Genomic DNA, 23,165 nt, shown 5'->3' on the forward strand with positions numbered 1-23,165 from the left:
GCTAAAGCCAAACCACTGATCTTGGGACAGCCATTCCCTGCTTCTTTTAGTAGCCAAGTTCTGCAGGGAAGGGAAGTTATGGGACTCTGGCAGGTGGGGCATACCTGTTTTATTCAGAGGAGGAAATTAGATTATCCAGGATCCTTGTATGCATCTAAACATCTGGCTCTCCATAAACCATGTAAGGTTTATCACCAAAGGTTTTGGTCAGAACAGGATCCCTCAAGACTGCTAGTTCCATTTACCCCCATCCCCATTTCCACCACACATGCACAGTATTTATCATACTATATTTTAACAGTTAGTTTACTCCTTTAAAAAATTTTTTTTAATGTTTATTTATTTTGAGAGAGAGAGAGAGACACAGAGCGAGAGCCGGGGAGGGGCTGAGAGAGAGAGGGAGAAACACCAAATCTTAAGCAGGCTCCAAACTCTGAGCTGTCAGCACAGAGCCTGACCAGGGGCTCGAACTCATGAACCATGAGATCATGACCTGAGCTGAAGTCAGAGGCTCAACTGACCGAGCCACCCAGGTGCCCCGCTTAGTTTACTTCTATGTGTTCCTACCACACAGTTCTGTGAAGTAAGAAACGGTCTTAATTTTGTTCATTATATCTTTAGCACCCAGCCAGCACTTAGCTGGTCTGAAACAGAGTAAGTGCTCAAGAAATGTTTATTGAATGAATAAATGGGGGAATCATTGAACAAACAAATTTAATAACATTAAACTCCAGGTGAAAGTAAGGAGTTTCTAAAGACATCCTTTGTGGCCATCTCTTTTTCCAAACTGTATGCTAATACGCTGTTTAGGGGGTCACCTGGCACAACTTAACTTTGCTCCTATTGTGTGTGGAACTTAACCTAGACTTCATTTGTTTTGCAAGAGTCGAGAGTCATGGAATTGCAGCTAGGAAAGCCTCTTTCTTGGGTTTCTTGTTTCTTCTGAACGACAGAAGACCATGAACTGACCAAAGACAATTACAGGGTAATAGACTTTTCTTACAAAATTGATAATAGAATACGAAAGTGTGCGTGGGCCATACAAAGGGGGAAGATTAAATGCCAAACACCAAAGACAAGTACAGGTGACACAGCAGGAGGAAGAAAAAATTGCCAGGAGGCACTTTTGAGGGGAAAAGCCTATAAGGAAGAGCAGTGAAGTGGAAACCAGAACAAATAAGTGAAGTTTGTTGATGTCTTTGGGAATCTGAGTTGTCTATGCAGCACCTGAAAGAAAATGAAATGAAACCTACATAGATTGATAAGACCATTTTCTGAGTTAAAGATTTTTCAGCATGCTTCCTCCTTTTCTTTATTATGTCTTTGCCAACTTGTTCTGAAGCTAGAAATAAACCAATTCTTTTGTTCCACTAAGCATCCATTGAGCAGCACCATGGGTGAGTGAAGAAGTGCTAACTTTGGATCCAGTCATTTGAACTTCTTAGGGAAAATCAAGGTTTGAGCCATTTTGAAATTTCTCCTAGGACTTGCATTGACCCTAAGAAGATCCTGCCTCCCCAGTAATTAGCTGGGATGTTGCTTTTTTATCTGTAAGAAAAAAACAAAACTAGAAGCCCCTGGATTTTGAAATTACTACTTATTTACTTGTTGGAAAAAGTTGATACTATGCAATTAAGTATGACCATTATTGAGTTACATGCACTTCCACGAATGTGCCATAGAATTTCCAACACCCAGACCTTCTGTCAGAGTGGAACAGACTTTGCCACCAGCCATCCTTGGGTTCCCCCTCCCTAAACTGGGGGATGTACTCCTTCTCGATGCTGACTTGGAACCCTCTTTTACCTCTGTGGTATTTAAAAAAATTTTTTTTAAGTTTCATTTTAGTTTTTGAGAGACAGAGACAGAGTGAGAGCAGGGGAGGGGCAGAGAGAGAGGGAGATACAGAATCCAAAGCAGGCTCCAGGCTCTGAGGTGTCAGCAAAGAGCCTGATGTGGGGCTCGAATGGGGCTCGAACCCACAAACCACAAGATCATGACCTAAGCTGAAGTCGGACACTTAACGGACTGAGCCACCCAGGCGCCCCATTGTACTTCTAATCACATATTTATTTTTAGAGTCAAGGCTCATTTAATATTTTCAACATATTTTCCAGTTTATTTGCCTATTATTGCTTCTTGCATATAACTCTTTCTTTCTAGATTCACCTTCCTTCTTACTGAAATAAAGAATTTAACACAAACGGTTGTGAATGGATACACAACAGTTTTATTTTTAGTAGCCAGAAAATGAAAACAACCAAATGTCCTAGGTCAGTGGTTAAACAAAGTGTGGTACATCCATACCATGGAATACTACTCAGCAATGAGAAAGAACAAACCATTGATACATGCAACAAATTGAGTGAATCTCAAGGGCATTGTAGGAGTCTGTTTATATATTGTTCATGAAACAACAAAATTATAGAGATGGGGAACAGATTGGCAAGTGCCAAGTGTTAGGAATGTTTGGGGGATGGGTGTGACTATAAAGGGGCAGCATGAGGGAGATCTTGGTGGTAATGATAGTTCTTTGTCTTGAGTAAAGAGGTGGTTATATGGATCTACATGTAATAAAATGACATAGAACTTACATACACATGGTAACAATGTCAAATTCCTCATTGTGATGCTGTACCATGATTCTACAAGCTGTAATCCTGGAGAGAAACTGGGTGAAGGGTACATTGGACTTCTCTGGTCTTTACATACCGTTTGATTTCTTTTGGAGATGTGGCCTCCTCCCCCTTCTAATTCCTAGACTGCAAGGGTATAGCAGTTTCTCTAGGCCATTAGAGGAAGTGTTTTCAGCCCTTCCCACAGATGGGGATGTTCTCCCAGGCTCTAGTAAAGGCTTTAAGCAAGAACCCAGATCTCTCTCTGGCCACATCTTTCATTTTCTTTTCTTTTCTTTTTTTTATAATTTAACTTTATTTTTTTATTTTTTAAGAGTTACATCCAAATTAGTTAGTATATAGTGAAGCAATGATTTCAGGAGTAAATTCCTTAATGCCCCTTACCCATTTAGCCCATCCCCCCCACAACCCCTCCAGCAACCCTCAGTTTGTTCTCCATATTTATGAGTCTCTTCTGTTTTGTCCCCCTCCCTGTTTTTATATTATTTTTGTTTCCTTTCCCTTATGTTCATCTGTTTTGTCTCTTAAAGTCCTCATATGAGTAAAGTCATATGATTTTTGTCTTTCTCTTACTGACTAATTTCACTTAGCATAATACCCTCCAGTTCCATCCACATAGTTGCAAATGGCAAGATTTCATTCTTTTTGATTGCCAAGTAATACTCCATTGTGTGTGTGTATATATATATATATATATATATATATATATATATATATATACCACATTTTCTTTATCCACACATCTTTCATTTTCAAATGAACCTTGAAACTGAGACCCCAGCTCAGATGGTCTGTATTTATAAGGCACCTCCCACATTAGCTTCCACTTACCATTCTCTTCCTTTTTGGCACCTAAGAATTTCTTTCCTTTCAACCTCAGCTATGCATTATATTTTTGTGTGTGATATTTTATTCAGTAGTCTTGATGTTTTTAGCCTGGTTGGGGCAGGGTGGGGAGAATGGCTTATGGGGATAGAAGGCCATTTCTGCCAGTTTCTATTGTTACCCTAGCATACTGTTTATAATTGTGTTTCTGTACTTTCCTTCCTGAGACTGAGTTCTTGAAAATGCCGGGGACCAGGACAGGCTTTTTCATCCCAGTTCTTATACACAGAAAGTGCTAATATACATGTGTATTGAATGAATGAATGACTCTCTAGAGTTCAATGGAAGAGAGCCCAAATATAACAGTTTTTTTAAGGTTATTTATTCATTTATTTTAAGAGACAGACAGACAGACAGGTAGACATGGGGCTCAGTCCCACAAACTGTGAGATCATGACCTAAGCTGAAATCAAGAGTCAGTTCCTCAACTGACTGAGCCACCCAGGTGCCCCAAATATAAAAGTTTTTAAGTAAGATAGTTTTCAAGATTTTTTTTTAAGTAGGCTCCATGCCCAACGTGAGGCTTGAACTCACAGCCCCGAGATCAAGAGGCAGATGCTCTATTCACTGAGTCAGCCAGGTGCCCCTCACGTTTACTTTTATTGGCTTTGAAGAACATGTATGTCATTGTGGCGCTTTGTATAGCATAATCCCTTTAAATATAAGAAGTGCATGTGATCCGTAATATTAATTTAACAGATTTAAAGAAGGAAATAGTCTGTACAAATAAAAAAGAGGCATATAAGGGTGAGTCAAGGAGTATTTCCTCCCCTCCCCTTGTGGTCCTTACTATCCTTTTGGGTTTTAGAATTAGGAAACCAGGCATTGATAGAGAGGAGGTGTGTGGTCTCAGGTACAGGGTCTCAAACTGTATCCTGCAGCGCTTAGAGTTCACAGGGGTTTCCTGTGGCTGAAGGGGGCTTAAGCCAGAGAGAAAGTGGATACACCTTTTAGGATCCTCCCCACCCTCCCCTGATTTTGGCACATTTGGAGACCCTCTGGTTCTGCTGTCAGACGCCCTGCTCAGATTGATCAGAATTCCTACCTCTATCCTAACAAGCTGTGTAGGCAAGAAAGTGTCTTAATAATCTCAGGTTCTTCAATCTTGGAATGAAGATAGTATCTAACTATGGATTTTTGACAAGATCTCTGAGCCCCTTACACATTAAGAAAACCTGGACACCTTTTTTATCTTTCTCATTTTTTTTATTTTGCTTTTTACAATTCCCTCTATATAAAAATATGAACAATACTGCAAAGTTCAGTATACTTTAAAGTTTTCTTCAACAAGTTTATGGCTTTGCCACCTCTATAGTAATTGTGCTATTTACAAAGTCATTACAGGTTTTATTTAAAAAATATGTTTTCATAGTGCAGTGTAGGTGGTGTGGTTGGGTTCCTGAGCAGGGGGTTTAAGGTGGCAAAATTGTGCCCTCTTCTCTCTCTGTGACTGTACTGTTAATTTCATTTAAAGATTACATCAGAAATCCAAATTTGAGGCCACTGAGGATTATAAGGTCCTTGTAGACACTGAGCATAGTAATTCTCCAGTCCTGACTATCCCACCTGGGGTGAGAAAAGCTCTCACTTCCCTCTCTCAGTAAGTTCAGTCCCCAGAGTTGAAGGACCCCTCATTCAGGATCTTAGATGTGGGGTGATTGTGATCCCAGAGCTGCAGCAACGCCCTGGCTGACTAACCCCCTTGTGCTGTTAGAGAGTATAAACTGCCTGTTACTTTTCCAAATAGGTACTTTTGGTGATACCTGGCTATGGGCTTCTCCTCCACTGAGGCACTGGAGTCAGGAAGCAACCATGGCTAAGAGCCTTCAGCAGACAACTCAAAGCCATCAGCTTGCCCACCTCCTTCCCACCCTCCCCTGACCCCCAGTGATCATAAGCAGAGAAGAAGGGTGTGCCTGTTTAGTGGGACTGACCCTGGCTGTTTGAAAATGCCCTGTGTGTCTCTCTGAACTTAGCTTCTAAGGGTACGTATCACAGCTTAGAGGCACAGACAGTAGAAAATGGATCACAGAGAGAAGGCAGCATGCGTTTATTTCTAAGCCATTTCTAAGGCCTGGCTTTACTTAGAACTTCTGTGATTTTCGCCAAATCACCTGACTACTGTGGGCCTCACTTTCTTCATCTGTAAAATGAGAAGACCATACCATATTAGAGGCTTAATGTTTGTTTGTTTGGTTTTTGGTTTAGAGCATCGAAGACTTTTCCACAATATCTGATACGTTAAAGAGAGAAACAGAAAATTGTTCCTGACGAAGGAGGGCCTAGAGTCCTGTCCTCTTGTCCTCTCTCCCCCTACATCCTGTAATGTCCCACAAAATCTTGTGGGTGCAAAAAACAGAATTATAGCTAAGGCACACCCAGATACAACATTCTGGGACTCAGGGTCTCTGGTCAAGGAGGGCCATGGGATAGACATTTGTTCCCTCACACTTGGCCTTTGTGACCATTGGGCTGGCCTCTAGTCTCTGGAGTATGCTGGTTTATGTCTGTGTAACGTCACGTATCCCTGGATCAGGATACAGGATGTGGCATGGCTGGGTGCTTCTTATAAGAGCTTCCACATCCTGTGAACGTTGGGTCTCCACCTGCCAACTGCTGAGATGAACCAGTAATCCTTTCAGAGAGCACAGGCTTTTATCAATGAGGAGGATTCAAGGCTTATTTTTTTTTTCCTTTCCTCCAAATAACACTCCCACTGTTCAGGCTTAAATACCAAAACCTTATGGTTTGCAGAATCCGTGCCAAGAAGTCAATCATCAGTGAAACTGCAAAGATAATAGCTCCTATTGATTAAATCGGGAGAAGAATGGTTTGCCCTCCTGCAGGGGTCAGGGAAGATAAGGGCTGGAGTTTTCTAAAACATGCTTGATTTGCCTAAATTGGATAAAAGTACATAAAAACACTTATGTTCTTAAGAGAACTGGTGACCAATTCGGGAAAACCTCACAAAAATGAAAAGATTGGCTTAGATTAGTAAGGCATGAGAAATACAGAGTCTTTTCTAAAAGCATGGAGAATGTGTTATTTCAAACCTCGACAGTGAAGTAGCAGCTAACAGGAGTATGTCCATGTAGAGGATGGCTATTATCTGCCTTACTAGACAGAGAGGAAGTCACAAAAGATCTTCAGTGCTCACTCTATGCTGGACACTGTGCAGGACCCTTTTGGACCACAATCTAATGTAATCCTTACCACAGTCCTGTGAGGTGGCTTTCATTGTCCCCATTTTACAGATGAGAAAATAGAGGTCAAAAGATGTTAAATAACTTGCTTATGATCACAAAATTAGTAATTTAGCTATTCAACTATCTACTAATTGGTACATATTAATTTGCTCTTACCACAATACTCTTACACAAAGAGATGTTGCCAGTCTGGTATGAAATGTCCTTGGAAATATCTCCTCCTTTTTCCATGATGAGGAGGTAGGAAAGAAGCTGAATCCATTAGTGGAGATCCTACATGGTCAAGGCTGATGGTTGTGTCTCTCTCTAAAGCTACTACTAACCTTTGACTCCATGGAGTCAAAGCTGAGACGTACTGAATTTTTCTCACATATAAGTCAATCTTCCTTTTGGGGGAGGGGAAGCTTCTTAAACATCATTTTGTGTGTGTGTGAGGGAGAATTGCTAACATTAAACTTTTCACATAAAATAATCACCCTTTCTTTTAAAATATATGGCCTTGGAAGATAATATTTTTTAGGAAGGTTATTCATATTTTAAAATATTTTATCTGTTTTTATTATCACTCTATCGAGAAGCTGAACATGTGGTTATCTGAAGGAATAGATCTTGAGGCCGAGTACAGAATTCCTCAGAATCATCACAATCACTAAATGAGCTTGCGAATTGAAATTATCTTTGCCATAGTCTAAGAACCGAGTAGTAATTAGTGTCCAGGGACACATAGGGAATAATTTTACTGTTAGCAGTGCCAAGAAACTATTCATTTGTCATCGGTCCCAAATTATACTCAATCAGCAATTCAAAGTCAGGTTAGAAAAACCAAGGGACATAGAGCTAACTTTCTATAAAAATTAATACTGTAAAATGAAACCTATATTTCTGGCAGTTTAACTGTGAGCAGCAGTAAGATGAAGCTATGAAAATATTGAATGTAAATGCCGTCAAGATCTGCCTTAATCCCACCACTTCCCCACCTTTTGCTTCTTTGCCTGAAATGCTGCCTTGGCTGCCATGCTTCTCTTCCCAAGCTCCCTGAAGTCTGGGTATTGGAGTGCTTGATGAGCCCTTTTGGAAGGTGAACCACAGTAGTCCATAATACTGCAAACAAGGGGCCATTATTCAAAGAGCCAAAGTAGGTGGCAACAGGAACAGGGTTAAGCGGAGCTGTGGTTGGAGTCCTTCATGGAGGGCCCTCAGATACAGACAATTAGCTTTTCCTCATGAAGTCACCTGCATGAAATACCCATTCCTAGGACAAGTGGTTAATACCAGCAGCCCTGCCTTCTACTGTGGTTGTGTGTTAAGCATTTTTCCCACCTGGGATGCTGTTTTCTTTTTCTTTTCATATTTTGCAATCTTATATGATTTGAGGTTCCTGCCATACTGTGCACCTGACTTCAGGTCCCCTTTAAAGAATCTGTGCCATTTTTAGCTCAGGACATAGGAGGGGACTGGGGCCACTTGCACTAAGAAGGGTATGCGTGGTTTGTCTACTTTCTTTCCCACCTGCTGCTGGGACAGGGCAAGTCAAGGAGGTCTGCACAAACCAAACAACCCTTTTGTCTCTGCTGTAGGTGGCAGGTTGATCAGAGACCCAGTAGACAAACTAGAAGTGGGTCTTTGCAAGGTCTCAGTGGATAAACATCCTGTTCTTGACAAAGCTCACTGACTATGGTGTGTGATTTCTATGGCCAAGTGGCAGCCAAGCCCTATCAGTAAATAAGGAAACAGTAGAAAGTGTGCTTATCTAGGTAAAAGGTGAAGCCAGAGAGAGGTAAGATGAAAAACAAATCAGGTTTCACAGACCTGAGTACCAGCTAGCATGAGCTACTAGGAGATATGTAGGCGATAGAAACAGACCTGGATTTGAATCCCAGTTCTTCCACTTACTAAAAAGTTCACCTTGCATTTCAGATCCATTTTTAGTGTCTACCTAGAGCACTGTACTGGAAAGACTCTAAGGCAGATCTCAGGTTTAACAGGCAAAAAGAGCCATAATTGATTAATGATGTCTGTACCAGATTGAAGGAAGGAAAATGGATTCATGTGGGTGTCATTATCTAATGTTGTAGGCACTGAGTTCTCCAAGATTCTGCTCCGTACTAAAGTTCTGTATGTACTAAAGTACATGTGTGTGTGTGTGTGTGTGTGTGTGTGTGTGTGTGTGTGTGTGTGTGTGTGTGTATGGTCTAAGGGGAGGTTAATGCAACCCTATTAAAATGTGCATGACATCATCATGGCTTAAAATTTCAAAAACAACAATAAAAACATCATTTGTATATTACAGTCTATTACTGCTGTAGAGTTTTTAAATCTTCATAGTGTCTTATGCCCTTTCTGTTGTTGATTTGCATGTTTGCTTTAATTTATGGTGGTTTTGAAAATTGTCTTTTGAGTTTAGTTACCTCACGTGACTCTCATATTCAAAAACTTGGCTTTCATTTGTCTTGACTCTAAGTTTCAATGTAGAGAAATAGATTTCGCCATTAATAGAAACGCTATCAATTCACAAACACAGCAAGTGAAATCAGCAGAAAGAGCAAACTTAGTTCTCATTTTTCATGGAAAGACTATTGAATATATTGTCTAAGAGTGATCTTCTAACAAGAAAAGGAAGAGTTGATGTTTGATAACGTTCAGTCATTTCTGCAGGTTTAGTTTGTTTTGTTAATGAAATCTTTGTATTTTAATTTTCAAGCCCATGTTTTAAAGCAAAAAAAAACAACAACACCTCTTTGAATCTGGCCTACAGATTGCTCATCTGGATAGACTCTGTAATGCAGGCGCCTCTGCCTGGCAAGCAGAGCGGCTGTTCAGTTTAATAAGCTATGGGATTGCAGTGGTCTCTCTCAGAAGGCAGTGCCTTTGGAAATCTCCTGTAATGCTTCTAACAGCCCATAAGTTACTTATATATTTAATATCACCCTTGTCTTTCTCCCCTCCCTTCTTTTTCTTTCCAGAAACAGAGTTGTCAGTCACTGCTGAGTTAGTGCCTACCTCATCATGGAACATTTCAAGTGAACTCGACAAAGGTACACAATGGGGATGCACTGGGGAGGAGGAGGGGGGAGGCGTGAAACTCCATTTTTAATCCTGGCATGGCCTTCTTTGAAATCAGCTGCTTTTTAGATCATTAGAAGGAGGTGGGGGCCAAAATAAACCCCTTGCTTACTTTGTGATTATTTAATATTTGATTACTTGGAATTCTATGATTTCTGGAGAGGGTTTTTTTTTTTTCCTCTTTCCTTTCCCTTCTTCCTCTAAAATGTTCCATATGGTAAAAATGCTTCAAGATGTGAAATAGGGTTGTTTCTGACCTTCCTGACATTGCATCTAGTGGATCTTATTTAGGGGATTTGATTCTGCCTGAGCTAGGATTGATCAGAGCTGTTTGCTGGGTGACCTTTTACAGTGAGTATTTGATGTGCTTGCAGGGTTCAGGGCAGAGTATTTGGAATGTTTGTAATTGCCTGTGCGTACAGATGGCAGCTTCCTGTGTGCACGTGGGGAACAGGTTCCTGCTATGAAGTTGTCATAGTATTAATTAAGCTCCACCATATGCTAAGCTCTGGTTACTCGATAGAGACCCTGTGTTCTGGAATGGTAAATCAGGACACCTTCAAAGCCCCTGCAATGTGGCTCATCTTACCTTTCTAGCCTTATTTCTCTTTAGCCCCCTTTATATCCTTTTATGCATCTCCAGCAAAATTTATATTTCTTCTTATATACTCTGTGCTTTTCTGCCTCTCTCCTTTGGCGTAAGCTATTCTTTCCATCTGAATCACCCCTTTTTTTCTTTGTCAGTGCCCATTTTCTCCCTTCTGCACGCCACAAATTACTTATCCTTCAAGACTGAAAACAACACATTCCATATTAGCCACAGTCTTATCTAATCCCTCAGCAGGAAGTGGCCTTTCCTTCTTTGGAACTCCCATAGACCTTTTCTCTGTTTTTAACATTTGCTGTGTTATATCATGGTAATTTATACACCTGTCTGTCTCATTCTTATGCCTGAAAGCTCCTTGTAAGTAGGATTTCTATCTTATTCTCGTTCTTGTTCTTTTTTCTTTGTCTCCATTGCAAAATCTAACACAGACTCTTGTTCATAGGAATCCTCAATAAATGTGTGGAATAATGAGTGACAACTTAGGCCATATATGTGGATGAACACCTCTGTATATATATGTGCAAAACATGCAGCAAACTTATTCTGCTTTACTTCAGGCATGATTCTAGGTTCTGGGATTATAGTGATAAAAGCTCAAAAATCATTGTCCTTTATGTCAGATGCCTTTTATAATCAGCTCTCTTTTGTCTGCTCATGTGTTCACTGCGAGTTGTATTTCCTCTCTGAGGAGAGAGAACCTTATAAAATAGTAATAGGCAAGGTTATTCTGAGCTGAGATCAAGAATCAGATGCTTAACCAACTGAGTCAACCAGGTAACCCATATTCTGATGGTTATACTTTATTAGGCATTTTAAGGTGGCAGGATAAGGTGAAATATCTTTTCACTTTAAGTAGGAGGACATTTAGAATAATTTTCTATTGTTAAATTTACTGTAGACATTCTTTTTCTACTTTAGGATTGGAGCAGGGACTGTATATTATTCCCTTCCATGTCCTGCACTAGGCACGATGCCTAGGAGGCAATAGATTGTCAACAAATATTTTTACATTTTTTTTAATGTAAAAGAAGACGTAAAACACACTACATCTTAACTCAGTACTCACTATGTGACAAGTACTGTGCAAGGTGCTTTCAAGAATGTGAACTTGGGGTGCCTGGCTGGCTCAGTCGGTAGAGCATCCAACTCTTTTGATATCAGGGTCATGAGTTGAAACCCCACATTGGGTGTGGAGCCTACTTAAAAACAATGTGAACTTAATCGGCAAGCTCTTTATGGCACCAACAGTAAAAATGATATCATTGTACACTACATGTTGTTGATCAGGTTCTAATTATGGCTATAAAAGAACATCAGTATCTGCTAAAAAGGCAGCAGAGCCACCAGTCAAGAATCTAGCTTGCCAGACTTTGAATTTCTACCAGACCAGGACTGTAATTAGCAGTGGTTGCCCTTCAAGAAAGTAGTGTCAATAGTAGTGAACCTACTTGCTACAAAGCTGGACTAAGGCAAACTTTTTGTGTATTCAACATGAGCCTTCCAGAGGGCATGGATGGCTTTCCAGAGCTTCTTGGTATCATATTTCTCTAGAAGATAATTAGTATATGGTCTTTCATTCCCATTTAGAGTGAGAGAGAACTGATTAATTCTTTTATTCATCAGCCAAATCTTTTTTGCTTCCTACTCTGGTCTGGGCACTGTCTGAAAAATTAGTAGTGAAAGATGAATGAGACAAAGGTCTCTGTCCTCTGTGAACACAGAGTCAAGTGGAAAGGACTGGTATCTAAATGTATAATCAAAGCCTTCTGGTCAATTTGATAGATTGAGCTGTCAAGGCACATTCCCCCCTGATTACAGAGAGATGCTGATGAAAATATACAATGTAAAAAAAAGATCATCGCCAGGCTGGCACACAAAAAAGATAAATCTCCAGGTGCCAGAAGAGCAAACTCAATGGTAGAGCAATGATCAGCAAGAAGGAATTAAAAGATTTTATAAAAATATTTTATAAAAATTGTTTTATAAAAACAATGAGTATGGTTCTTAGGGGCTAGAGTTTCAATACCCTTTGGGGATCAGAACTGAGGCCATAGGAAACCACCTCACTGCTTAAGCTGTTAGTGAGGACCAAGCATGCAAGAAGGAGAATTCTGCTGAGGATATGTGTGGTAGTCCACAAACCACCCTGGGACATTGGGATCACTCTCAGGAAATACAAGCCCCAACCTGTGCTGTATGGGGGTTGGGGGTTGAAGTTCTTCTCATGTAGTATACAAGCCACAAACCAAGAAGATAATGTCAAAACTTGGTCTGGAATTGATTAAACTCTGAGACCCTGACAGGGGACAACCTAAAACCAGCTCACAAACTGTCTCACCATCACAGTACGTGTTCCGTTCCCACCAAAAACAAAAGTTCTAAAATCAAAACCACTAAATAAGACTGGCAAACTCCTACTGATGTTAAGTTTACTTTTAAAAATTATAGTACATGCAGGAAAAGAATAAAAGAAAGCCACCATTAGCAAGAGCCAGTAGACAAAACACATGGAAAAGCTCATACTTGGAAACTAAAGACAATAGACCAATTTGAGAGAGAATGTATGTTTAAAATATTTCATGGGAGGGGTGCCTGGGTGGCTCAGTTGGTTAAGCGTCCTACTCTTGATTTTGGCTCAGGTCATGATCTCAGTTGTGAGATCGAACCCCACTCCAGGCTCAGCACAAAGTGTGGAGCCTGCTTCAAATTCTCTCTTTCTCTCTCTCTCTCTCTCTGCCCCTCCCCTGCTTGTTCTCTCTCTCTCTCTCTCAAAATAAATAAACGTTAAAAAAAAGTTTCATGGGAGGGGAGCTTGAGTGGTGCTCAGTCGGTTAAAGTTGTGACTTTTGATTTCAGCTCAAGATCTCACAGTTCTTGAGTTTGAGCCCTGCATCAGGCTCTGCACTGACAGCTCAGAACCTGCTCGGGATTCTCTTCCCCTCTCTCTCTCCCTTTCTCTGTGCCCCTTCTCCACTCATGATCGATCTCTCTCTCTCTCTCTCTCTCTCTCTCTCTCTCTCTCAAAATAAATAAACATTTAAAAAATGTTTCATCGGGGGGGCACCTGGGTGGCTTAGTGGGTTGAGCGTCTGACTTCAGCTCAGGTCATGATCCCACAGTTTGTGAGTTGGAGCCCCACATCAGGTTCTGTGCTGACCACTTGCTCAGAGCCTGGAGCCTGCTTCAGATTCTGTGTCTCCATCTCTCTCTGCCCCTCCCCTGCTCATGCTTTGTCTCACTCTGTTTCTCAAAAATAAATAAATGTAAAAAAAATTTTTTTAAAGTTTCATGGGAAACTTTATACATATGTACATACATAAAATGTTTTGTGGAGATGAGGAAATAGAAGCCATAGGTCAAGTACAAGATAGTATGATTTTTTAAAGTAGATTTTAAAAGAACTATATAGAAATTCTGGAATTGAAAAATAGAGTTATAGAAATTACAAGTTCATCAAGTGGGTTAAACAGTGGATGCATTCAGCTGAAGAGGGAAATAGTGAACTGGAAGACAGATTTGAGATAATATGGCAGTCAAGAGAACAAACTCTGGGACGGAGGTAACTAAGTTTGAATCCTGTATCTGCTACCTACATTCTATGTGACTCTGAGCAAGCCACTCAACCGATCTGTGCTTTGGTCTTCTCATTTGTAAGATGAGATAATAAAGGGTAATGACTTCATATGGTTGTTGTGAAAGTTGACCTGGCTAGCAAATCTGATAAACTAATTGGAGAGTAAGAAGTAACAGCTGGTTTTGGTTAATATGATTATTACTTTGGGCTTTATAGTAAAAAAAAAAATCATAGGTACTTTGGCAGGCTTGTAGGGAAAGCATATTTTAGAGATTTTAGATCTTGTTCAACCAGCCCACACCTGTTCTGGCCTTCCATATGTGAATGTTCACCCACACCAGCACCACACTTCTTAGCTTGATGATCAAGATTCTCCATGGGCTTACCTCTGCTGATTCCTCTCACCTATCCCTACCCCCATATTTTAAATACTTATCTTTTTTTTTTAAGTTTTTTATTATTTATTTTGGGAGAGAGCCAAGTGGAGGGGCAGAGAGAGGAGAGAATCACAAGTGGGTTCTGCGCTGTCAGCACGGAGCTCAATGCAGGGCTCAAACCCTGAACTGCGAGATCATGACCTGAGCCAAAATCAAGAGTTGAAGAGTCGGACACTCAACCAACTGAGCTACCCAGGGCCCTACTTTATACTCCACTTATTTCAACAACCTGCTTCTAATTCCCTAAATATCTGGCTCTACTTCAGTCTCTGCACCTTTGTTCATGCAGTTTCTTCTGACTGGATTGCCTCTAACCTCATTCTCCTCCTGGCTAACTGCTTCCTTACTTAAGCAGTGCCTTAAGTATTCCCTCACCCCCTTTTTCCCACAGGGCTTCTAATGGGCATAGTGCTGAATAAGATAGGCTGTATCCCTACTTTGCTGGACCTTGTATTCTAGAGAGAGAGAGGATGAATGAATGCTTTCGTCAGTCTCATCGACCATGCCATCAACAGTGCCCCTGAATGCTTCATATGTGGGCTACCATATCACCCCATGTCTATCTTGATCACAGTCCTTACCATGCTGTATTGAAATTATCTATTTTGTGCCTGCCTTTTTTAAAGTCAGGGGCTCTCTTATCTATTGGCATGTTCTTATTGCCCAACGCAATGTATGGTATGCAGTAGGAAACATGATGCTAAATTGTTTGGGTTCATATCTCAGCTATGTCAATTCATAGCTGCTGCAGGTGAATACCTACTGTGTGTGAGGCACTTGCTAATAAGCATGTTGCATACATCATTTGAATTCATACCACCTTGTATGGTAGAAGAGAAAGGCAACTGAGGCTTATCAGGCTTAAAGGAGTTGGCTGAAGGGCACCCGTGGTGAGTGGGAGTGCAGGATTTCCACCAAAGCCTCTAGGCCAAGTCCAGGGATCCATGTTCAACATGGCAGCTGGTTACACTGTCTCCTATGCATTCATATCCCCTCCTCCTGTGGGGTAAGTTTCATCACATGCAGAAGCAGTAAAATAAACCCCATCATTTGATATTCTTTAATGTCTTTCTCTTCACCCAGCTGCTCTGTTCCACCTATCAACTCCACCCTGGTTCCCCGGCCTCACTCAGGTCCTGTTTTTCTGTTAAATGAGTCCAGTCAGTGGCATTAAACAGTTACCTGTTTATCCTTTCCAACAGGAAATGAAATTTAAAAGAGACAAGGCCACCCGGGAAGAGCCGTTGAAAGCTACTATTGATGGGGCAGGGGGGTAATTTCTGAAACAAATGCCTTAGAACCAAGTACCTTCTAAAATAAATGGATCTACAGGGGCCCAACCTCAGCTTCCCTAGGGGGGGTTTGGGATGGGGTGTGATGAGGGCCTCTTTCCCCTTCTTCCATTTTCAGTCACATGAGGTCTCAGAGGTTCTCTGTAGAAAGCCAAATGTTTCTTTTGGAGAAAGGACTGGAAATTGCACCCGTAGGTAGCAGAAAGGGAGGGAGCCTCCTACTTAAAAAAATACTGAGGCCTGCTTCCAACTGTAAATAGTTCTCTGTGCTGACAGACTAGATTTGGGGGTATTTTTGTCCTGGTTTGCTTTTTTAAATGGAGACCTGGCTTTCTCTACTACCTGAGAGCTTTACACATAGTAGGGAAGTATACAGTGTGGTTCTTATGAGCATGAGATCTGGAGTTACTAGGATTCTGAGCTTCGTTTTGCTCACCTCTGGAGTGGGGGCATTCGTATCCATCACCTAAGACTTTTCCTGGCCAACAGACACATCTATGGGCCACACTTGTGTGTTGTGCCAAGGGCATCTGTTTGCATGGTCATAGTAGACAGATGGATACATGCTGGCCTCAGTCCCTTAGCCCACCTCTTCCCTGAGAGCTTGACTGTAAAGAAATGTGACCAGGTTCTCTGGTTCAGGAGTGATTGCTTCCTCTTGTCCCCTTTTTCTGTTACTGGATTTATCCATGGCACTTAGAGAGTCTATTTAAATGATAGTGACTGTCCTGTAGTTTGGACCTTAGTTCACAGCTAGCTCAAATGAGGTAGCTGCATGCTTTTCTTATGCTCCTGATTGTATGGATTTGGAGCAGTGGCAGCGGGTGAAGAACAATGTAAGGATGAACTGGATCAGGAGTGTTAGTACTTGGCAGGCTCAAGAACAGTCCCCCTAGGACTGGGGTCTCTGAGAGCTTATGTCCCATCTTCAGAACTGGTAGTTGGTTGGAAAAATTCCTCGTGGAATCCCTAGGGTGGCCCTGCAATGTTTAAGAGGCCTCAATTCAGCAGGTGTCAGCCTTGTTGGGCAGGAAGACCGTCCTCTGCCCATTGAGGTCTTTCTAGCTGGACTTAGAATCAAATTAACATGAGACAGATTAACAGGAGAAAATCAAATTTAATAGGTGTAATCCACACAGACATGAGATTCTAAAGACAATGAGGCAACATGAAGCTTATAGAAGCTAAGGAGAGGGGTAGGGCCTAAGGATACAAAAAGGAGGAAGGCCATTGTGCAGGAAGGTGAAAGGAGATGTTTAGAAAAACAAGATTGCCCTATTATGCAGATAAGTTTCTTAGGTAAAGGGGAGTCTCTGTTAATAGCTCTCTTCCTGTTGCAGGCTGTCTTCTCCAGTGTAAATTTAAGCAGCTGAGGATCAGGAAGAGAGCTTTTCCCACATCTGCTGGGTTTTGATTACCTTTAACTCAAAATAATGTCCATGCCACAGTGGCCCATCTTGGGACAGCCTATTCTTGGCTCCTACAGCCTCAAGCAACATCTTCCTAATACTGATAGTAGCATTTTCTTTAAAGAACAGATATCATCTTGCCAAAATCAGTAACAGAAACACTTGGAGCCTCTGGATCCTCATATGGAAAATGGGAGAGGAGGCATCAACCCCAAAGGTTCTAAGAGTTTAAGAAGTATGAAGCCCCATCGCCCTCTCCAGTACAGATGGGCACTTGTTTCTGGTAGTTTTTGTGCTTTCCACTCCTCCTCCTTATGCCCAAGGGGAGGGAAGTATAATATGGGAAAGAACACGTGACAAGGAACCTAGAATCTGGTCCCAGTTCAAGTCTGCCAACAGGTCAGTGATCTGTCAAGTAAGCTCTGGACCTCAGTGTTCTCATCTGTAAAAAGGGAGGTATCCACCCTCGTTCTGGCTGCCTTACCCATTATGAGGCCCCAGTGTTGCATGGTCTTGAACAGTAGTCAGTAGACACCTGTGGCTATTTGAATAGTTGAAATGTGACCAATCCAAAATGAGATAGATGTAGTATAAGTGGAAAACACTCAGTGGATTTCAAAGACTTGGCATGATAAAAGACCTTAAGATATCTTATTAATAATTTTCATACTGACTACACGTTAAAATGATAAATATTCGTGTATTGAACTAAGTGAAATATATTGTAAAATTAATTTTACCTAATCCTTTTTATTGTGACTACTAGACAATTTAAAATTACACATGATCTTCCTTGGGTAGCTTGTGTTATATTTCCATTCAAAGGTGCTGCTCTAACGAAAAAACAGCTGAAATCTTAGGTAAATATCCGAGCCCATGTTTCCTCCATGAAGAGATGTTCTATTGTCCAGTCCAGCTTTAAAATTCTTGGAACTACTTTTCATGAAAAGAAATTTTTCTAAAAGTGATTCTGGATGTGTATATACTACTTTAAAATATCTAAGTGTAAGGGATTATTGTTACCAATTATAATCTGATCATTAACTTAAAAAAAAAAAGGCAATATTTTGAATAAGGTCCCTTTTGTGGAGAAAAATTTTCAAATTAGAAGTCCGAAACACAGGACTGGGTACTCAGTCGGTTGAGCGTCTGACTTCAGCTCAGATCATGATCTCACAGTTCGTGGGTTCAAGCCCCAAGTTGGGCTCTGTGCTGACAGCTCAGAGCCTGGAGCCTGCTTCAGATCCTGTGTCTCCCACTCTCTCTGTCCCTCCCCCACTCATGCTCTGTCTCTCTCTCTCTCTCTCTCAAAAATAAATTAACATTAAAAAAAATTAAAAAAAGAAGTCCGAAGCACAAAGGGATTATACTTCTATAATTACATAAAGGACAGGGGCAGAATCCCAGAGCAGTTCAGGAAATTGCAGCTTTGGGGCAGTAGTTGGGCAGATTCAAACAGGGCCCTGAGGATCGATCCATCATTGCCTCTCTCTCTTTCAAACTCCACCTTGCACTGCTCTCCCATGCCCACTATGCACCAGATGCACTCGCTTCCTTTAGGCTTCTCCAGCAAGCCAAGCTCTTTTCTTGACCAGGAGCATTTGACATGCTGTTCCTTCTACCCAGAATCCTCTTCCTTTTTTCAGATCTTGGGCACAATTGTCATCCACTCAGATAAGCTCTTCCTGACCATACAAAGCTAGTCTCAACCATGAGTTTCCTTTTCTGTAATAGCGGTTAATTAAAAAAAAAAAAAATCTGTTCTAGGCCTGGAAGCAGTGAGAAGAATATCTTCTTGATAGGAAAGTAGGGGGCTGCTTGCCAGCTCTGCTGGGTCTGCTTTGTCCCTTGCTAACTAACTATCCCTTGTTAGTTAGGTCCCTTCACCTAGAACCCAGGATGGGAACATGTGACGTGAAATCAGTTCCCCTCCAAACAAGCTGTGCTCTCCAGGACTCTTGTTAATCTGTTTTACTTTATAAGTCTATTTTTTTCAGTGAAGGAACCTCCAAAACGAGGCCTATGGAATTCTGTCATAAAATACAGGGAAAATGCCCCTTTATGGTCAATTTTGCTTCTGCAAATCCTGCTCAAAGGGGAGGGGCTGCCGGTGGGCACCACCACAGGAGCAGAAGAGTAGCCTTACCACTCAGGGGTCTTTCCAGCTCCAGCTCTTGGTGCCAGAGCTTAGGATGTCCCACAAAAGACCAGCTTGGCTGTGAGAGGAGAACAGAGCTCCCCGCTCCCAGCAACTATGGCCCAGTTGAGGAAGAGGAACAATCAAACAAGCTTGGAAATGTTTATGCTCCTGTTTTTACCATTTAGAATTGGGATAGAGATGAATCTACCTCCTATCATGGGTCTCAGATTCCTTACTCCCTTGGTACCACTTGCGGTAGTTGCTGGCTAAGACCAGGCACACTCTTGGACGCATAATAATCAGGAGGCAACAGAGAAAGAGTTTCTTGATTTGCTCAGGCCATCCTTTTCCTTGCCAGCATGTCTTTTAGTTTGGATTCAAACCTGCCTGCTAAGGGAACCTACTCTTCACCCACTTCAGAGATGGTATTGGAGTTTGGTCTCAGGGTTCTTCTAGAACTTTGTGGACAACTGAGGTCCTGTTCGAAGAGATCATAGGCCTTTCTAATCCCGGGCCTATGGCTTTGGTCAAGCTTTGCTCAAAAACTCATAGGGACTTTTAGACTTAGAGGCCTTTTGGCTAAGGGCAGGAGAAGGATGATCATAGAAAGTGCTTTGCCATCTGGCTCCTGCCTCAGCTCCCACAGATCCTGACCCTCTGCTCCTGCTTGCTGTGTTGTAGAACCAAACCAGTAATTGTTTCCCACCTTATTTCAGGACTCTGTGAAAATTTTGGTGCTTGCTATGATGAGAGTACCCTTCTCAAGCTTTTGTCATCCCTGTAAACCCCGTTCAGACCTCACCTCTTCAAAGAAGCCTTTCCTGACATCATAGGTGACCATGCCTTACTCCGTGGGGGACGTGGGGAAGCCCCCCACACTGCTGGGTGATGCTTATTTTCATGTTTTTCCTCTCCTTCCCTTCTTCCTCATGCAAGAAATACTCACTAAGCATCTTCTTCATTTTAACAGGAGGATCTTCTTTGGAATGTCCTCATGGATCTTCCATTCTTAGCAGGAGGGCCAGCTAGGAGGAGCATTGTGGAGAGTGGGGGCAGCAGAACAGCTTGCCAGGAATCTTGAGACAGCAATTATGTCTTATTTATGTGTCCCTGTAGCTCCGACTCTAGTACAGGTGTTTGAATACATAGAGAAATAAACAAGTGAGTAGTGGAAAACAGAACACCAAAGTTGAAAGGTACTTTAGAGTCATTGTTTGCAAACTTCGGTGGGCATCAGAATCACCTGGGAAGACCCAGGTTCACTGAAGCAGAGGAAACCCTAATCCTCTGTATCTTCACCAACTTCCTGGGTGATTCTGATGCCCACCAAAGCCTGAGAACTGCTGAGAGAGCAGTAGCTCTTAACCTCAGCTGTAATTGTAATTATCTGGGGAGTTTTAAGAGTTATTAATGTCAGGGTCTGTCCCTCATCCCAATTCTGATTTCGTTGTTCTATACAGTCTGTACTTGAAAGGTTTCCCAGGTGATTCTAGCTTGCAACGAAGTTTGAGGACCAGTGTTTTCAAGTTCTTCCAGGCTAATCTGCACCGTAGTTGGCTTCTTCCATAACGTTCTCTAACAAGTGATTTATCCATGTGCAGAAGCTTGGAACTTTCTCCACTTCTGTCCTTAATTTTCTGAGGTGGTATAGAGAAGAACTGGGTTTGGAGGAAGAAGTCCTTGGTGTATAATTTAAACTCTGTGGCTAACTCAGGTTCTTGAAAATTGAGCTTTGGTTAAATGGGGTGTAAATGGAGAGAATACCCGTCTTCCACTATTTTGAATACCGAATGTAATGACATGTCAAAGGGCTGAGCTCAAGTCCCTGCCCTGTTAAATAAATAGAGAGATAAATAGATAGATACTAATACTGAAAACATTTTTAAATGTCTGAATGGGTTGGCATAACTCCATCACTTCTTCTCTATGGCCTTCAGGAGTAATACCTCCCTGCCCCCATCTATTGAGGGCTTTTCATCTGCCATAAGTCATGTTAAGAGACTTATATGCATTGTCACACTTAATCCTCATAATAATTCTAAGAGATAGTGTGTCCATTTTGCAGATGGGGGAGAAAAAAAAGCCTTTGAGAAGTGTCATGGGCTGAATGGTGCCCCCCACCCCCACAAGATATGTCCGTGTCCTAATTACCAGAACCTATGAGTTTTACCTTATCTGGAAAAAGGGTGTTTGTAGATGTAAATTAAGGATTTTGAGAAGAAATTATCTTGCATTATCTGGGTTGGCCCTAGATACCTGCAAGTGTTTTCATAAGATAAAGGCAGAAGGAGATTTCATACAGACCCACAGAGCAGAGGGTGATGTGAAGACTGGAGAGAGGCAGCCACAAGCCCAGGAATGCTGGGCGGGGGGGGGGCCCGGAAACTGGAAGAGGCAAGGAATGGATTCCTTCCCAGAGCCCCTAGGGGGATCATGGTCCTGTCTGATTTTGGACTTCTAGCCTCAGAACTGAGAGTGAATACATTAATGCTTTTTTAAGCCACGAAGTTTGTAGTAATTTGTTACAGCAACATCAGGAAACTGATAAAAAGCAATTTCAGCAATTTGCCCAAAGTCGCAAAGCCAGGAAGCCAGAATTCAAACCCATGTCCTTGACCAGTATACTATATGGCCTCTAACTAAATTGAAATTTGTAATAAAATTCCTTAGATTCATTTATTCAGCAAATGGTTATTGGTTATTGGTTATTGGTTATTGGTTCAAAGCCTGTACTGGGGGCTGAAGATGTACTAGTGAACAAGACAGAAACAGTCTGTAATTTAGTGGAAGAGAGACTTTAACAGTGAATTTCACATATACTAAAAATAATTTCATTTTAGCAGTGAGAGATGCTTTACAGGAGAAGTATGAAAACACACCTACATAAAAACAGCCTGTTACGCTGGAACAAAGGATTTTCACATCCTCCCTGCCTAGGCCCTACTAATAGCCACCTGAGGTAGGAGTCAGTCCTTCGTCTTCTCTGGCTTGTCTCCTGGGAACTACCATGCCTCTATCTCCGTTTTAGCCCTCCTGAGCTTGCAGGAGAAGTCAGTCCCCAAACAGGGCAAGTCCCTCGTTGGGATAAGGACCCACAACAGGAGGAAGGCAGTGAGGCCTTCAGCAGGCAGTGAGCTCTGCAATCCATTACAGACATCATTATGAGGCAGTGGAGTGTGGGGAAACTGTTTTTAGACAAGGTTGGAAAATTTTGCATTCCTGTGCCAAGCAAGATTTCCTGTAGGGCTATGAGAAGCTCACTAATCATCTCTTTAGTTCCAAGCGATATTACTTCAGGGCAGTTCCTGTCAAGGCCCTATGCTTAAATATCTCTTTGCCTGGGTTTATTCCATCAAATGCTTCATTTGCTTTGAAAAAAGCTCCGAGACTTAGCTGGTCCAGCAGCTTAGGGAGTACAACTCACCACATGCCTTGGAGGGCTCCTCGCTCTGCCCCCAATTGTTGCAACTAAGACGAACTTATTTTCTGTTTTCTGCATATGATTCCATTTTATGTGGGCCCGAAGTCAGACCTGACCAACTTCAGCCCCTGGAATATGCTTATGCAGAATGCAGAATGACTTGCAAGAATTTTCCATCCATGGCCGTTGTCTTCTGAACTCAGCTGAGTTTTCCCAGAGATCCTACCCAGATCTCTAATGTCCAAATTTTCCCCAACATTTATATTCACTCATTCACTCCACAGATACTTATTGAGTGCCAGCTGTGTGCTGGGCACTTCTCTAAAGCTACAGTGGTAGAAACACAAAATTCCTCTTCTTTGAACTTCACATTATGGTAGAGTTAGCAAATCTCTGTGTGGGAAATACTATCACAGCTAACACTTCCTGAATGCCTGTTCTGTCCTTCGTGCCATACTAGACACTTGAATCACAACATCATCCCATTACAAAAAA

General features: G+C 41.7%; 1 protein-coding gene across 1 annotated transcript in view; it reads left to right on the forward strand.

The window, feature by feature from the left end:
- ROR1 (receptor tyrosine kinase like orphan receptor 1) overlaps positions 1-23,165 on the forward strand; it is a 398,988-nt gene that overhangs the window by 218,238 nt on the left and 157,585 nt on the right. The window contains exon 2 of the mRNA XM_023257832.2: positions 9,691-9,762. Within this exon, the coding sequence (XP_023113600.1) occupies positions 9,691-9,762 (72 nt within the window). The remainder of the gene's footprint in view (positions 1-9,690; positions 9,763-23,165) is intronic.

This window comes from Felis catus, chromosome C1, assembly GCF_018350175.1.
Source record: "Felis catus isolate Fca126 chromosome C1, F.catus_Fca126_mat1.0, whole genome shotgun sequence".
In the NCBI taxonomy this organism is placed as follows: domain Eukaryota; kingdom Metazoa; phylum Chordata; class Mammalia; order Carnivora; family Felidae; genus Felis; species Felis catus.